The following is an 18,562-nucleotide window of genomic DNA, read 5'->3' as shown; positions in this document are numbered from 1 at the left end:
AACTTCCTGTCTGTTGTTGCTACGCAACTGCAGCGTAGGGGGAAACTGCCCCGCCTGGTAGATTGTGTACACTTCATTTAGTGGAGAAACGGATCTTAAAGCGGCAAATTAAAGACAATCAAGTGGAATTTTCTTCAGTCCTTCACAATGCCAAAGAGCTGCTGTGTTACGCGTTGTACTAATGACAAAAACAGAAATCCAAATCGCAAGTTTTATACCATCACGGAGGAAAAAGTGGCTGGTGGCTAACGTTCGGCTAACTCGCTCTGGTGTTGTGGTCGTGGTAATCAGGGGGAGCTTCTTTGACCCATATCTCGCCTTAGAATCACCAGAAAGGCTTTCGAAATAGGGAAATGCCATGTTGGCCTCAATATTTTCAAAACAAATCGTATGAAAATGTTATGAAATGAACAAGAATGTGATAAAACATGTAATAAAAACGGAGCTCAACGCATGGATTTGATGGTAGGAATCCGTATGGTCCCCCTATACCAAGATGGTGGCGGTCTCGTGACATCAGAGTGTCTTCGAGAATAGGACAATGCTACAGCTTCACAATAGACTAATTCACTCTATACTGGGTGTAGAGAAATATTATTTGTGGATATAAAGTTTTTTTTTTTTTTTTAAACCAAACTATCATCCTCCTTCTTACTATACAGTATACTATACTATATATATACATCCAATCATCATAGCCTTGAAATGATCACACCTCATTTGCGTTTCCCTCTCTCTCTCTCTCTCTCTCTCTCTCTCTCTCTCTCTCTCTCTCTCTCTCTCTCTCTCTCTCTCTCTCTCTCCCCCCAGGTTAAGTAAATCCATAGAGCACCTTCAGTGTTTCTCTCTGGCCGCCGATCCCTCCTTCAGGCACTTCCAGCTGGACGTTGCTAAGGAGCTCAAACTCCTCACTGACCTGCACTTCATCCAGGGTAAGAGGGAGAGGAAGGAGGGGGGAGGAGGAGGGGGTGGTGGTGAAGGAGGAGGATGGGAAGGGGGAGGAGGAAGGAAGGGATGGAGAGTTTTAATGTGGGGCTTTTTATCCATAATTGAAAAGGGGCCAAATGGCTTCTGGAATAGGCTGACACATACAGTAACTCAGAGAGGAACTCAGTACACTGTGTCGGTGGCAGACATGGCTCCAAGTCTGTATTATGAGTCCTACCAGGATTCCAGAAAAAACTGGAAGTCACCCTTTCACTACCACATTACAAAGGGTTGACGCGTTCACTACCACACTACTATGGTTAACCTCCCTCCCAGGGAGCGACACCGGGGACATGTGTTCTGGATGAAGCCCTGTGACTAGCCGAAGGTAACCCGATACACGGCCAAGTCGTCTGCCACCTCCTGAGGTCGAACCACGAGGGGCGATAGGAAATGAGATTAGTTTAGTTAATTGAGAACAACTGACAGAATCTTTGATGAATGCCAGCCTGGACATGCTACTGAATTTGAAGGATCACTTACCCTATTTTATTGACAGCCAAGGCAAGAATGAGATGTTAGCTTAATAGCTAGCAGGGCTTCACACCGCTACATTCTCTCTATCCCTTTCCTTTGCTGGTTGAGGCACTGTTTTAGGGGGATATTTTTTTTGCAAAGTGTGTGTAACTTGTCACTACTTTTGTTCTATTAATCGGTAGACTTATAGTAGACTTAGCTAAATGAATATCCTTTGAGTCTCTCCCACCTCTAGATACCTGAGACAAACAATACCGGGTCACACCTCATAAGGGGAACGCCACCCAAATTAAGATTTCAAACATGGTATTTCCGTGGTCTAGGAAAGTTCAATCAATACTTGTGAACATGAGCTACTATTCAAAGCCAGTCATTCCCCCGGGTTCTCTCTGGGTGCCTTGCTTCAGCACCACTTCAAAATCACGGCCATATTAATCAATAGCTCTGTTTAGAACGGTTGCAGTTGCGCAGAAGCTTCCCCCCCCCCCCCCCCCCCTGAGTCTAACCTGATCGAGTAAAACCTAGCGCTGCGACAAGCTATCAATGGCGATAGGAACGTTTTTCCCCTTTTTCCTCATATGACCTCTTTGCCCTTCCCGGCCACACAAACACTCGGTCCACAACTATGAACTCACAGAAGTCAGATATTGAAGATGGACAATGTCAGGTTTACCGTGGAGGTGGACAAATATAATGAAATACAATCTTCAGCATCTGTCTGCATGGAGAGCCATAGCACAGGCCTATCTCAAACCCTGTCCTCTTTTCTTTTCTTGATCCTCCAATCACAACGGTTGCTTCCCTCCGATGAAATAAACTGTTGTGATTGTCTATCTTCAATATCTGACTTCTGTGAGTTCATAGTTGTGGACCGAGTGTGTGGCCGGGAAGGGCAAAGAGGTCATCATGAGGGGAAAAGGGGAAAAACGTTCCTATCGCCATTGATAGCTTGGGGTTTGAGATGGGTCAATTGAATCAAAACATGAGATGTGTTTGCAGATGTGTGCACCACAGAGTCAACCCCGGTGTGAAAACAGGTGTGTGTGTGTCTGCACCGGACTGCTTTTCATGTGAAACCAACCCTCAGTGTCATCGTTACCATATTTCCCAATTCATAGTCTATAGAACAGTTTTGACCTCTATATCCAATGACATCACACTTTTAACCCCTTCTTCTCCCAGCTCCTCTGGCTCCGGTCATCGACACCCAGCGCACCCTGGCCTATGACCAGCTCTTCCTGTGCTGGCGACTGCCTCAGGACTCCGTCCCCGCCTGGCACTTCTCCGTGGAGTATCGCCGTCGCGGGGTGGTCCCGGGGGGAGGGTCCAGGGGGGGGATCAGGGGCGGATTGGCCGCAGCCCGCTGGGGCTGGCAGCGATTGGACGAAGTGAGCGGGTCCAGTGCAGTGATCGACAGGTTGGAGATGGACAGCGTGTACGTGCTGAGAGTGAGAGGCTGCAACAAGGCGGGCTATGGGGAGTACAGTGAGGAGGTGTACCTACACACCCCGCCCGCGCCAGGTGAGAATACACACTTCTCCTCATTAATAATAATAATAATAATAATAATAATAATAATAATAATAATAATAATAATAATAATAATAATAATAATAATAATAATAATAATAATAATAATAATAATAATAAATAATAATAATAATAATAATAATAATAATAATAATAATAATAATAATAATAATAATAATAATAATAATAATAATAATAATAATAATAATAATAATAATAATAATAATAATAATAATAATAATAATAAATGTTTATTTGTATAGCACATTTCATACAAGAATCACAGCTCAAAGTGCTTCACAGCAGTAAAAAAAAAAAAAAGCATAAAATGAGCACAAAAATGGGCAGATCAAGAGCAATGCATAAAGTGCAGACATTGTACCACATGGACATTGACCTGGACCAGACTTTAATGCAAGTGTTAACCTCAAACATACCCAACTTTATAAGCTATGGTGTGTATGTAACTGACCTTTTACCTTTTGCGGTGTGTAAAAATGAATCTCAAACAAGGCTTTATGATTGTGTAAGAAACATCGTCATGTATCAGCAGTTGTATGAATTGACCTACTGTTATTCCTAATACTGTATGGGAGACATCAACATGCAGACAAAAGAAGACTAGTCTAATTGCATGATTGCATGATGAATTTGCTACCTTGGATCACATTGGTCTTTTTCTGACCTAAAAAGCTCCCCAATGATATCACCTTTCATATATTATTTGGCCATGTGATAAATTATACTGGTTACGTTTACAACGCCCAAATTCAACTGCAGACATAAACGCAGCAAGTTAGGATCTCGGTATACTTGCTTTTAACCATACGTATGAGTAGACAAGCGGCTGTGTTGTGAGCGGCATTGTTCACATACTTGCCTGGGTATTTTGCGTGTACCCGGAGGTTGGAAAAGTCTAACCACTAGGGGACAGGTCAGGGCTGAATCCTCCCTGGCCGACACATAGAATTATATAGAAGAAGAATATCTTCCTTGAGAACTATCCACTATCCCGATTTTCAACGTAAACATAAAACATGGCAATACTTGAGGAGGCCATGTTGAGATCACGGAAGAAAAAGGTCTCGGACCTGTTTTTGTGCAGCTTTCCATGTCGAGTTTTAGCGTTTAGCCTGTCACATCCACACTGTCCCCACTGTTGATGTGCTTCATTACATCTTTCGGACACGTAGTGTTAATATCTGAGGACGTGCAATACGTATGCTCCAAAGGAACGCAGGCTCTGCAGCTCCGCCCCCATGCGCAGGCAAACGCATATTTAAAAAGCAAGTATACCGAGACCCTTACACATCATTCACTCAATACATCATTCACGTATGTCTTTACGACTGTTATTATCGGTTATAATATAAGCATTAAGCACGGTTTCCATGGTGTGATGCTTAATAATTCATTCTCTTTTTTCCCCTGCCCATACCCATTCCCATTCTTTCTCTTCTCCCCATCTCTCCATCTCTCCATCTCTCCATCTCTCCTTCTCTCCATCTCTCCATCTCTCTCCTCTGTCTGCGCCACCCGTTCCTTACTAACCGTCTCCATCTTGCCACCTCTCTTTTCTTATTTCCTCATCCTTCTCCTTTATCATGAACCCTCCCACAGTTCCTCACTTCTCGTGTTCCCGCGCTTTGTCTCCACGCTTCCAACATACATACCTCCTTCTCAATGTAAGAATATGCATCCATATCCTTTTTTCCCCCTTCTTCTTTTTGCCCGTTCTCCCATTTCCCCCCCAATTTAGTCGTTATGCCAATTCCCCGCGTGTGTCATGGTCCTGGTCGTTGCGCTATCCTCTGTCGGTCTGGGGAGGGTGTACTGTAGACTAACCACATGCCTCCCCCGGTACATGTGGAGTCGCCAGCCGCTTCTTTTCACCTGACGGCGAGGAGTTTCACTGGGAGAGCGTAACGTGTGCGGAGGTTCACGCTATCTCGCCCAGATCCCCCTCCCTGCTGAACAGGCAGTTCACCGACTGACCAGTAGGAGTGGCTAATGCAACGATCGGGACTCATACCCTCTCCAGCTTCCCACCTGCGAACACTACCAATTGTGTTTATTGGAACGTCTGACCAAGTCGGAAGTTCCGCTAACAGGAATTGAACCCGTGTCTCTGCGGTGGTAGGCGAGTGCTTTAACCTCTACACTACCCAGATGCCCCATATCTTTAAGAAGAATTATAAAAAAAAATCCCACCCACCCCCACCCCAATGCATTACCCATAATTATCTCTTATCTCTCTCTCTCTCTCTCTCTCTCTCTCTCTCTCTCTCTCTCTCTCTCTCTCTCTCTCTCTCTCTCTCTCTCTCTCTCTCTCTCTCTCTCTCTCTCTCTCTCTCTGAGTTGTCATGTAATGCATTCCGTCATTCCATCCCCTTTATCCATCCGCCCACCCACCCCTCTGCCGCCCATTATGTCTCCCATAATGAGATCTGTCAAAGAGCTGATGAGGTTTGCAGTTTGTTAAGACAGCAAGGCTTAACAACATGGATCCAATTAGGAGATCCAGGTTTTTCTGTTTCTTTTAATGGTCGGCTTGAGTCCTCGTGTGTAACCATGTGTTCCTGGTGTTGTTCCTGGTGTTTGTTCTTTATAGTCGGGTTGAGTCCTCAATGTAACCATGTTCCTGGGGCTTTTTAGTGGTCAGGTTGAGTGCTCAGTGTAATGTATTCCTGGTGTTGTTCCTGGGGTTTTTAATGGTGGGGTTGAGTCCTCAGTGTAATGTATTCCTGGGGCTTTTGCCCCTCCCTGCTACTTCATGTATTTCCCCTCTCTGTAATGGTTTGGACAGAAGCCTTTCCCTCCATCTCTACCTAAGCCTACTTTGGGATACCCCCTGCTTTTTATTTATTTATTTGACTTATCCCACTTATCAATCATGTGGGATGTCGAGATTCCTCCTCTCTCTTTCTGTCCTGAGCTTCTCACCCCTCTCTCTCTATCTCTCTCTCTCTCTCTCTCTCTCTCTCTCTCTCTCTCTCTCTCTCTCTCTCTCTCTCTCTCTCTCTCTCTCTCTCTCTCTCTCTCTATGGGATGAGTTGCATGTCTACTGCTCTTTGCTCCTCCTCTCTCAGTTGTTTCTTGTCAGGGGGGCAGTCAGCTGTGCTGTCATTTCCTGCATGCTCTCCTCTGTCTTCTCCACCTTACTACTATACTTTCTTGCTTTGTATACTGTACTTGTGTACCTTCCCCCACTCCCGTACCCCCTACTTTCTCCTCTCTGCCCTAAATTGTCTCCTGGCCTCTCGACCCCCTACCTCGTTTTTGACTGCACTTCTCCTCTTTGCTCCCAATGTCTCCACTCTCTTCCCTTTTCTCCTCCCCTTTCTGTTCCTCCCATCTTCCCTCTCCTCTCTCCTCTCCTCCAAACTCTCCCTCTGTCTTCCTCCTCTCCGCTCCTCTCCGCTCCTCTCCTTGCTCCTCTCATCTCCCTCTCTCTTCCTTCTCTCTCCCTGCTCCTCTCATCTCCTCTCTCTTCCTCCTCTCCACTCCTCTCTCCCTGCTCCTCTCATCTCCCTCCCCCTTCCTCTTCTCTCCCTGCTCTTCTCTTCCTCCTCTCTCCCTGCTCCTCTCATCTCCCTCTCTCTTCCTCCTCTCTCCCTGCTCTTCTCATCTCCCTCTCTCTTCCTCCTCTCCCTGCTCCTCTCATCTCCCTCTCTCTTCCTCTTCTCTCCCTGCTCTTCTCTTCCTCCTCTCTCCCTGCTTCTCTCTCATCTTCCTCTCCCTTTATTTTTCCTCCTCCTCTCCTTTCCTTCACCCGCTCTTCCTCCTCCTCCTCATCCTCCTCTCTCCCTGCTCCTCTCATCTCCTCTCTCTTCCTCCTCTCCGCTCCTCTCTCCCTGCTATCCTTTTCCTCCTCTCTCATCTTCCTCTCCCTTTCTTTTCCCTCCTCCTCTCCTTTTCTTCACCCGCTCCTCCTCCTCCTCATCCTCCTCCTCCTCCTCCTCCTCCTCCTCCTCCTCCTCCTCTCCCCTGCACCTCCCAGTGCTGAACTTCTATCTGGACTCCCGCTGGGGTCTCCATGCCGACAGGCTGGTGGTGAGTAAGGAACAGCGGTGTGCCCGCAGCGTCCCGGGCCTCTCCCTGCTGCAGGCCGCCGACCAGGCCCTCACTTCCTGCCACCTGACCTCCGACCTCCTTGTAGGGGACGTGGCCATCACCCAGGGGCGGCACTACTGGGCATGCTCGGTGGAGCCCGGCTCTTACCTGGTCAAGGCAAGTGAAGGAGATGGGAAGGTTTGATGGGGAGATCTTCTGGCCGCCTGAGACCCACTCCTGTTCAGGCTGCGTCAATACTTTTACCAACGGATTTCCAGTTCTGCGATCTGATTGGCCACTGACGTGTCTGGTCATGTGACATCTGCGCCAATCGTGTGACGCCTGTTTCTATCACCGGTTAAGCTTAGGCACTCTTTCGAAGTTGGTTAAGGTTAGAATTTGTCTTAGAGCAGGGCGATAGAACACCAGCCCTGATTCCAAACTCTAACCTTAACCAACTTCGAAAGAGTCGCCTAAGCTTAACCAGTGATAAACTAGGCGTTAGGTAGTTTGCAGGCTGTTCGAGGCGGAAATAGGCGCAGAAACAGGCGTCACGCGATTGGCGCACATGTCACATGACCAGAAACGTCAGTGGCCAATCAGATCGCAGAACGCGAACGCGGAACTGGAAATCCGTTGGTAAAAGTATTGACGCGTTCAGGCTCCTGGGGGGTCATCAAAGCGAAGCAGGCTACTCTCTGTCGAACTCCCCACCACAGTCAGGACGCGTGTAGTCTTTTACCAACAGAGTTGCAGTTTTCCGCGATCTGATTGGCCACTGACGTTTCTCTCTGCGCCAATCGCGTTACGCCTATTTCTGCCTCTAACAGCCTGCTAACGCCTAGTTCTATCACTGGTTAAGCTTGGCGACTCTTTCGAAGTTGGTTATGGTTAGAGTTTGGAATCACGGCTGGTGGTCTATCGCCCTGTTCTAAGACAAACTCTAACCTTAACCAACTTCGAAAGAGTCGCCAAGCTTAACCAGTGATAGAACTAGGCATCACGCGATTGGCGCTGAGAGAAACGTCAGTGGCCAATTAGATCGCGGAAAACTGCAACTCCGTTGGTAAAAGACTACACGCAGTCAGGACAGATGAAACCCGCCCAATTTTCCACTGTCGACTAAAAACAATCAATATCTGAAATAATTTAAATAAACTTTCTTATTACTGTCTTTTACTACTATCTACTATGTACTATGTTACTATCCCTATACTACTATGCACTCATAGTGTAACACTCAAGCCCGACACTGTTTGACAAATGATACCACTGACCCTTAGCTGCCAGAGGTGTTCCCCTCCTGCTGACTTATTGTTCACAATTTATAAGTCGCTTTGGATAAAAGTGTCAGCTAAATGACTAAATGTAAAATGTAAATGTAGAGTGGAACTATCCAATGAACAGGGGTGAATTATTGGACGATTTACAATACAATACAACAATACACTGTGTATATGTATGTGTATTATTTACGTTTTAATAGTAGAGAAATGTGTAGTACATTGCTGTTCTGTTCTTCTCTCCGACGGACAGGTGGGAGTGGGTCTTGAGTCTAAACTGCAGGAGTGGTTTCACCTCCCCCAGGACATGGCCAGCCCCCGGTGAGAGAGACAGAATGTCGCGTTGTGAAATGTTTGTGTTTCTTATGTACTTTGGCAATGTAGACGAATGTTTATACCAATAAATCCCTTTGTATTGAAAAGGTATTTGAATGTAAGGCTACACTGGGTTGTTTTGGAAGAAAAGGATTACCTCTACAATAACGAGTACGCTTGAATATATAGAATTGTACGAACGCTTGAATATTATTTATAATCTCAACACAAATCCCCAGAAATCACCCTTTGAAACAAAGTGAAGCAACATTGCTCTTAGAGGATGCTTCTTTGTATGGTAGTGGGAGGGTAGGAACACCACAGCCAAACAGATCTTTCCTAGTTTCAAACAATGTCAAACAAACAATGTCAGTTTTTCTGTTGTACCACTTTATGTAATCAATACTAAAGATATGTCACACTTTATTATGATTTTTTTCAGATATTAGCCCCCCCCCCCCTCAAAAAAACGACCCTGTGCAGCTTTTTTTTTTTTTTTTTTTTTTTCATTGAACAAAACTTAATCTACTTTTATTACAGTGCACAAACCAGCTTTTCTGTAAGTGTTATTTATGAATGTGTGAAGACTGTCTGTATTACACACAGAGGTAACTGTCTGACCACTTTCAAACTAAGTACAGAATAAAAAATACTTCCAAATAAACTTTCATGATTATGAATAGGCTACATGTCAAAAGGGCAATACGTTTTGTTAATGTAATGTAATCTACTTGCACAGATGTATGTTATATAGCCTATTCTTACTGGACCAAACATACATTTAAACAATTCATCTTCTGTGGAAGATCAACAACTCTAACAACCACCCACGGAACTATGTGCAGCTTTAAAGACAATTACATTGAATGAAATGTCTAAAATGTATCTTATCCCCCAGCTATGACCCGGACAGCGGCCATGACAGCGGGGCAGAGGACACGCTAGACTCCGCTCCGCCCTTCTGCTTCCTCACCATGGGTATGGGCAAGATCTACCTGCCCCAGCAGACCAACCACCACCACCACCACCACAATAACCACGGCAACGGCACCCGAGACGCCAACGGCAACAGCCCCTCCTCCTCCCCGGCGGGCATCACGTACCCCCTGCCGCCGCGTCTCGGGGTGAGTCTGGACTTCGAGAAGGGCCGCGTGACCTTCTACGACGCCCACTCGCTCCGACCCCTCTGGGAGGGCCATGTGGACTGCTCCGGCCCCGTGTGCCCCGCCTTCTGTTTCATCGGAGGCGGGGCTCTTCAGCTACAGGAGCTGGTGGCCAATCGCAGCGCGGATCAGACTCCGGTCAGGAGGGTGACCATCCAACCCCGCGTCACTACTAGTATGAATCATAACTGACGTCGTGGGCGGTTGCGCGGGGGAAGGGAATTATGGAATGTAAAGGTAATCGTGAACTATTTACTCGGCTAGAGCGGAAAAACTTAGACACCTCAGCGATTTTCTTTTTGTATTTCATTTGTATAAGAAAACATTTCTATGGCCACGAAATATGCAAATGTAATTACGTTTCTTACATTTTTTGTTACTTGCTGGAGTTTTGCGAGGAATCTTTAATTGCTTAAGTAGTGGCTGGTACATTCGACACATAGCTATATTATTCTATCTTTGCTGCTTGCACTTGTAGCCACGCTATATTGTATACCTTTATAAAAATAAAAAAGAATATGACCTAATAATGGGAGGAAACACAACGTCACTCTACTTTTAGAACCGACTGCTAAAATCCTCACATCCTTGATGTGACGTGTGTCCCTCTTATGTTTTAGATGTTCACATTATGTTGACTAAAACGCCTGACGTGTGTAAAACAGACCACCACCATTCCATTTAGCATCTTTCATGTACACAAGTCGTTGAAATGTCTCGACTGTGAGTTCATTCATTCGTCCATTACGACCTCCCGACCAAAGTGATTTTTGCCGGACCCAGAGGGCCGGCCTATAATAGCGAATGTCCGTAATTGACTGCGTGAGTGTCTTGCCTAGTCTTGTTTTTCTTCTCTGGGATGTAAATGCTAATGTGATTGAGTGGAAGATTAAAGCTCGGGGGGGAACAACAAGACAATACTGTAATTAGTAGCTCCAATTATACCTTTGCTACACAGCTAATTGCTTCTGGTGGATCTGTTTGTGCATAATATTTCTTTCTATTTAAAATACGAGAATCTCATTTGTGTGCATGCATTTGTGTGTGTGTGTGTGTGTGTGTGTGTGTGTGTGTGTGTGTGTGTGTGTGTGTGTGTGTGTGTGTGTGTGTGTGTGCGTGCGTGCATGCATGCGTGTGTGCGTACGTGTGTGTGCTTGTGTGCACATGTGCTGACTGACTGACCACATTCATTCATTGGCTTATGATTAAAAATGATTTGTTTTGACTGAAAGGATATTTTTGCCTTGATTGCAAGTTAATGAGCAGTGCTTCTTATGATATGATTAGCAGATACAAATCCATGGAAACTTCACCTGCTGGCAGAATGGATTAATGAAATTAAATGCTGAATAAATGCAAATTCTTTAACTTCTGAAAACCTTCTTTGTTCTTGTTATTGTTACTGTTGAGATAACAGTAATGTAATTTGCTTCAATGTGTAAACTTTTTGGAATCCCCCACACAACCAATGGTAGCGCTCTTGCCAAGTATATATCAGTACCCATTTTCACCACCGGGGTGCAGCAAGACACAGCAGAGGGGAAAAGGCCCCTAGAAATCTGCCATCACAATGAACTCGTAAAGTAGCTGATACATTGGTGTGAATATTACATAGGCAGTAAATCTCAGATGGCGACAGGGTTGAACCAAATAACCTTTTCCATATCATTATGTAGGCAGGCTGCTGACCAATCAAAGAGGCAAATTTTTTTATTATGTGGTTTATGAAATTCCATGGGTTTTTACTTTTTAATTAAATAAAACTATCCCCATAAGAATAGTTACTTGTGACCCCACAGGATTTGAGGACACAGTTTGCCTGGCCAAAGATGAGATGGTGCCCGAATATGAGTATATATCATTATATTATAATGTAATTATAAATTAATATAACTGAAATGTCTCTGGCCACTAGCCTATATTGAGGACACCATTAATGAGGTTACCTTACAGCTTCAACCAGGGTGATCTCTCGGTCCAATAATGACACATCCAAACCCTGAATCTCATTGGCTTAGCCACACAACCATAACAACTGTAATCAGGCCATTCTGTGAAATGTTTTAACTCCAGCAGCATTTCCAAATGAAAGAAGCAACAGTTATGATTGGAGGATCAATAAAGTTTTGAGATAGGTCCATTGATTTTTAGGTGTAAATGTCATAGATCCAGCTATATCATGGGGAAAGGCCGCCATCTATTGGTTGACCATAATGAATACAGGCCATTTACTGACCCACTACATACAGACTGCAAAGCATAGCCTTCTGGCCACGCATGATATGAAATCATAATGTTCCTTTCTAATTTTATACACATCACAAATCATGTGTCTGGCTGCAAAATTCCTTCTTAACAATAAGAAAACACCTTGAGTAAAGTGCCATGCAATAAAACAAGGGCCATCTGCTTTTAATATCGACATTAACACCTTACATGTGTGGGTGCTTAGCATTCCTTATGTAGATGTAATGTAAATCGCTACAGTTAGCTTTTTTTACGAGCTTAGATATGAAAATCCACACATGTGTTTAATTGGATCCATACTCAACGGGAAACCAGAGGGTGGTTTGGGTTTGTCTCAACCACAAAGGAAAATAAAATGTAGGAAAGAGGAATAATAAAAAATAAAAGTTAAGTCCATAGCCTCACAGGCCAAGATTTTTTCAAACGTCCTTCTACTCTACGCTCTATTCTCCCCACTGTGATCATTTACTCTACGTTTTATTCTCCCCACTGTGATCATTTACTCTACGTTCTATTCTCCCCACTGTGATCGTTTACTATAAGTTCTATTCTCCCCATTGTGATCGTTTACTCTACGTTCTATTTTCCCCACTGTGATCGTTTACTCTACGTTCTATTCTCCCCACTGTGATCGTTTACTCTACATTCTATTTTCCCCACTGTGATAATTTACTATAAGTTCTATTCTCCCCACTGTGATCATTTACTATGTTCTATTCTCCCCACTGTGATCATTTACTATGTTTTATTCTCCCCACTGTGATCATTTACTCTACGTTCTATTCTCCCCACTGTGATCGTTTACTCTACGTTCTATTTTCCCCACTGTGATAATTTACTATAAGTTCTATTCTCCCCACTGTGATAATGTACTACGTTCTATTCTCCCCACTGTGATCATTTACTATAAGTTCTATTCTCCCCACTGTGATCGTTTACTATAAGTTCTATTCTCCCCACTGTGATCATTTACTATAAGTTCTATTCTCCCCACTGTGATCGTTTACTATAAGTTCTATTCTCCCCACTGTGATCGTTTACTCTACGTTCTATTCTCCCCACTGTGATCATTTACTATAAGTTATATTCTCCCCACTGTGATCATTTACTATAAGTTCTATTCTCCCCACTGTGATCATTTACTATAAGTTCTATTCTCCCCACTGTGATAATTTACTATAAGTTCTATTCTCCCCACTGTGATTGTTTACTCTACACTCTATTCTCCCCATTGTGATCGTTTACTCTCTGTTCTATTCTCCCCACTGTGATCGTTTACTCTACCCTCTATTCTCCCCACTGTGATCGTTTACTCTACCCTCTATTCTCCCCACTGTGATCGTTTACTCTACCCTCTATTCTCCCCACCGTGAGGTTTATCTCTGATCCCTCACCACGTAAAAGGGAGTGGACTGTACTATAACATATGAATACAGTATGAACCCCTTCTCTCTCTTTTTCTCTCTTTCTTTCTCCCTCTTTCGCCTGCACTGCACCTCGCTTTCTGGGTCTAAATCTGTAACAGATTGGGTTTAGGCTGGCTGGAGGTATGCAGCCACAACACCACATGTAAGGGGTCCGACTATAATCCCACCAGTGAGTATTAAGCACACAGCATGGGCATTCTCTTAAAGACCTCGCAGGAATTACCAGCACTTAATCTCCATCGCCATCATCATCATCATCGTTTAGCATAGTTCTGGAGAGAGAGAGGCGGGTGGGGGGTTAAAAGTCAGTCGGATTCACGAGGGCAACTCAAAGAGTGATGGAGTCTGAAGGAGACTAGTGTGTACTACCATCTGGAGCGCTCAGGGAGGCCTGCAGTGTGTTCTCTCTGTCTGAATCATATCGACCGCAACCGTCTTTCAAGGCCACAGATCCATTTCAAAAGGCCCTTACTTTGTTTGTTGGTTTGACTTACATTATGTGGAGTTTCTGTAATAGCTTACAGTGGATACATTGTTTACGGTGGGGGAGGGGGGGGGGATACCTGTTTTACCATGCCATTTAGTCAAAACCATTATTACCATCTCCCTCTCTGTGATGGAGGCCTACAGCTATAATTAAGTAGGTATGTGTGTGTGTGTGTGTGTGTGTGTGTCTATGTGTGTCTGTGTGTGTATGTGTTTGTGTGGCACGTGTGTGTGTGTGTGTGTGTATAAATGTGAATAAATTACTACATAATTTGTCTGCCTCGCTGGCTTACGGTTCAGTGTTAAATAACTGCCACCTATAACACCGACATTTCTATTTGACTGAGAGAGATAAATACATTATCTAATTTAAACCAGCGCACATACATAGCAATTACATAACGAAGCCATTGTAATTCCTTTCCCAATCCATTCCCTCCGGACTGTACGTGTAACACAGTGTATCATTAGGTTGCAGGCCACAGTCTCGCCGTCAACGTTTCTCATTTCCTTTATTCGCTTTTCTCCAACTTTTAAATTCAATAAAACCCGGGCCTGATACGATTCTTGCAGATCTGGCTATACCCCCTGAAACATTCATATCTCTCTTCCCTATCCATCTACCGCCCAAGAGACCCGATCGACATTAATACTATACAACTCCCCGCCTTCATAACATTGATAAGCTGCATAGAGATAGATGGGTGGGATGGGGGGGGGGGGATCAATCAGCTAAATGTTGGCTAAGAGGATTGGAGGAGGCATAGCGGGGCCATCTTCCCTCCCTGAAACAAATGGAGGATGACAGTAATGCGAGATGGAGCCCATATGGCCACATACTGTAACCTGGCATACCTGGCGGGGGAAGCGCCGAGCTAATTCACTTTGGCGTTCACACTCCACCGGCAGATCCCCCTTGTATTGGATTTGAGTACAGTATTTCTTTTTTGTTTTCCTCAGCTTTAACGACACGCCATCTAGTATGTGATAAAGGTACGGTACGCTGGGTATAATTGCGTAAAAGAGCAAACAGCGTGAAAGAAAATGCACAGCGCTAACTCCTGAGAGTGGGTGAGAGTGCACCGCGGTGTTTGACTGTAACAGCCCGCGGAGAATCGTACCCAGAAGGTAAATAAACCAAACTTCCTCAAGACTTTCGTTCCGCAACCCACTGATTCGGTGAATCACTACGGTTGACCCATTAAAATCCGGTCTCTCGGTGAACCTCGAGTAGGCCTCCGTGTGCGGGGATGGAAAACAGGCCTTCTCCTGATGGATTCATCGAACTGTACGGAATAGCCGTCGGCCTCTGGAGCGTGATGTTAAGACTGGTGTAATTTCAGACATTCGCCTTTTACACTTTTGCCTGTAACTCACGACGACTAGGATGTTATCATTTCCATAAAGCCGAGGCGTGGAACATGGCTTGGTGAGAATAATGATACAGGGGTTTGATTGTAACGCGCGGCGTGGACGTGGGTTTGCGGGCGCCGCGTGCAACGGCGGTGGGGGAACAATTGTTTTGATTGGCCCTCGCATCCTGTCACACATCCACACGGCCGGGGGCGGTCAGGAGCACATTAAAGTGGTTTTCCACCTCGGTCAGGAGGACATATTTAAAGTGGTTTTCCACATATTAAAGTGGATTTCCACCTCGGTCTGACTCCGAGCCCTTAAAATTCCAGGGTTCCCTGCAAATCGAAAGTCGAGGCAAATCAGAACGTCAACGGGGGATCTGTAAAAACCGCACATGCCTGGACGGCTCTGTCAGAGCCAGCTGTGCACACATCACGGGCCCTGACGGCCACTGGCGCGAGCGCCTTCACGCAGAGATGGAGGGAGACACGGAGGGAAAGAGGGCGAAACAGAGGGAGAGAGAAAGAAGTAAAAAAAATTATAATAATAACAGGGAGACGGACACAGAAAGACGGAGAGTTCTACAGGCGGGGGGAAGAGGAGGAAAGGGGAGTTGTGAAGAGAGAAAAACAATCTGAAAGTTGTGTCTTTAAAGTACGGCGACTCTTGGCCCTATCTGTTACCGTGTCGACACTTTAACCCCCTCCCCCATCCCTCCTCCCCTTTTCCAAAACGCACTCCAGGTTAAGGGGTCAAAGGTTGACAGGTGCCCGAGGGGGGCAGACAAGAGGGGTCAGATTTCTGAGAGGTCAAACCGTGGGGGGACCGAGGAGGACAATATGGCTAGTGTCCCGGACCAGGAGACGGACAGGTTGACGCAGACCAGCAGCCTGGTCTAATCAACTTCATCCACTACAGGCCATGGCAGACAACCACGCCCGCCTGAGATGAACGCAATCAGCTTTGAGAGTATTACCTACTGCCCCACCGCAGACACCATAATCCTTGACCTTTCACATTTTCAATATAAAGTCAATGACAGTGACAATGTCAATGACAAACACATCTGTCAGTAGTCAACAGTAGTATACCAATATGTGTTGGTGTAAACACATATTTCAAATTAAAATAATAAGTTAAAATAAACATGTTACAATACTGTACAATAGATGGATTGAGGCTTATTTTTCTTATTACATGCGGCATGCTGTAGGCTTACATTGATCTTAACTTGTTGTGACTCTCCCCACACAATGCAATGAACCTTTCATTGTAATTAGATAACTGAACAGTGCACTGGAGGAGGAGGTTTGCCATGAGTGGGAGGTTTGAAGGGTCAAAGTGGGTATCAAACAGGAGGGAAGACTGTCTGGTTTTAAACTGTGGATACCAAACAGAGAAGGTAAAGATGACTTTGAACTGTTGAACAGTAATCCAGCACTGTAAACAATTATTGCACTGTAAAAAAAACTGTGATTTTACATGTCTGCAGTGCACTTTATGTGCTCATTTCATTTCATGTCTATTCTATTCTACTACTTGTTATTGCACTGTTGCACTATTTTACACTTCATGTGCTCATTTTATGCCTGTCTTTTTTCTGTTGTGAAGCACCTTGAGCTGCAGTTTCTGTATGAAAGGTGCTATACAAATAAAGTTGTATTATTATTATTATTACTACTGTGGTTTATATCAATATGGGCTGCTAAATGGACATTTTATATAGTGCCGTTTTCCCCCAAAGCGCTTCACACCTTCACTCAGACAGACCACAGAGGCAGCCATGCGAGGAGCCAACCTGCTCATCGGGAGCAGCTAGGGGTTCAGTGTGTTGCTCAAGGCACGCTTCCAGGATCAAACCGGGAACCTTCAGATTACCAGACGACCGCTCTACCTCCTGAGCCACACATGACTGAATCACTGTACTGTCGCTGACCATTTCTAACAAGAGTTTAGCTCTGAGCGTCAGACCTAATCTGGTAGTACAAGATAGGATATTATCAACATAATGAGATACTAAAGGCAACGAATAACCCCTGAATCTCCCTAATCATCCTAGTAGCTTTAGCTAAGTAATTGCATGTTTTTTTTGTCATTGTCGTTGTTGCATGTTTGCATTTCTATGTCCCCTGGATGACCCCCAATGATAGCAATTGGTAAATCTGTGCTATATTTACATTCCAATCAACCCTGCGGAGAGATTGATTCTGTATTATCGTACTCTATATTGCACTTCCAATTATACATCCGGCCACTGAATTGAGTGCGGCCATTGAAGCATAATGCAGACCACCCATGGCCTTGATTACCTCGCCAGTCTGATCTCGGGCATCAGAGCTATAAAAGGAAAATTACTTAGCGGGCAGAGCAGGGCAGATTGAGACAGAGAGTTCCTACTCTTCCCATTACCCTCAACACAGGATGGGATCAGTGTATGCCAGTCTAGACATGTAGGCCCACATCATCGGCCCCCTCGCTGGGTACACCGGTGCTGCCGGGCTGACCCACATTTACTCATTACAATCAATACCTCCCCGGGTCCTGTGCTATAGCCAATCTGATGTTGGGGAGGAAATAGCGCAGTCCAATTTAAAATAGCCCATGGGGTTGCGTTCATAGCATGTGCCAATTAGTTCCACTGTCAATACTGGTAATGCTGAAGGACATTGTTTTCTAGGGCGAGAGAGAGAGGAGAGCAGAGGAGGGAGGCATCGTCAAGCTTATGCCTGTTGTTCATTGTTAACGGCAGTTCCACTGACAACAGGCATTTGATCAGACATGCACAGCACACTCTCACAGTGGGCTGCATGGACGTAGTTTCGAAGGGGGGGGGGGGGGGGGGGGGGGTGCGCTGTGGGGGCGGAATCATGCGCCTGTGACCTTAATCAGAAATGACGCCTTAAAGGTCAACAAACAAAGCAGTAGTGGGACAAAACATTGGCCTTGTGATGAGATGCATTAAGACAGCGTGGAGAACAGTAGGTTAGGGGCGAAGGGGGGCAGAGGGAGGGCGTAGAATGAGATGAGCACATTCCTCCGCTGCTTCACCGCGACCCCCCCCCCCCTTTTCTCTCCGCTGCTCCGTCACAGCGAGCCGCTGAAACAGGTGTGTGTTTTCACTCCAGGCACACTGAGGGTGCAACACAAGTGCCACATTCACATGTGGTTTGAACAGGTCACACTTGACCTCACTCTGACCGCACTTCAATAACCTTAAGACTAAGCCAAGCAGGCCTAT

General features: G+C 45.2%; 1 protein-coding gene across 1 annotated transcript in view; it reads left to right on the top strand.

Moving 5' to 3' along the window:
* trim46b (tripartite motif containing 46b) overlaps window positions 1–10,000 on the top strand; it is a gene marked incomplete at both ends in the record, with an annotated part of 51,860 nt that extends 41,860 nt beyond the window's left edge. The window contains 5 exons of the mRNA XM_084311917.1: window positions 811–932; window positions 2,647–2,985; window positions 6,938–7,224; window positions 8,584–8,651; window positions 9,544–10,000. Of these exons, the coding sequence (XP_084168043.1) occupies window positions 811–932; window positions 2,647–2,985; window positions 6,938–7,224; window positions 8,584–8,651; window positions 9,544–10,000 (1,273 nt within the window). The remainder of the gene's footprint in view (window positions 1–810; window positions 933–2,646; window positions 2,986–6,937; window positions 7,225–8,583; window positions 8,652–9,543) is intronic.
* Window positions 10,001–18,562: the final 8,562 nt, after the last annotated feature.

Source organism: Notolepis coatsorum (assembly GCF_963971535.1).
Source record: "Notolepis coatsorum genome assembly, chromosome: 4".
In the NCBI taxonomy this organism is placed as follows: Eukaryota; Metazoa; Chordata; class Actinopteri; order Aulopiformes; family Paralepididae; genus Notolepis; species Notolepis coatsorum.
The sequence above is the reverse complement of the archived record's forward strand: the minus strand, read 5'-3'. Positions and strand labels throughout refer to the sequence as shown.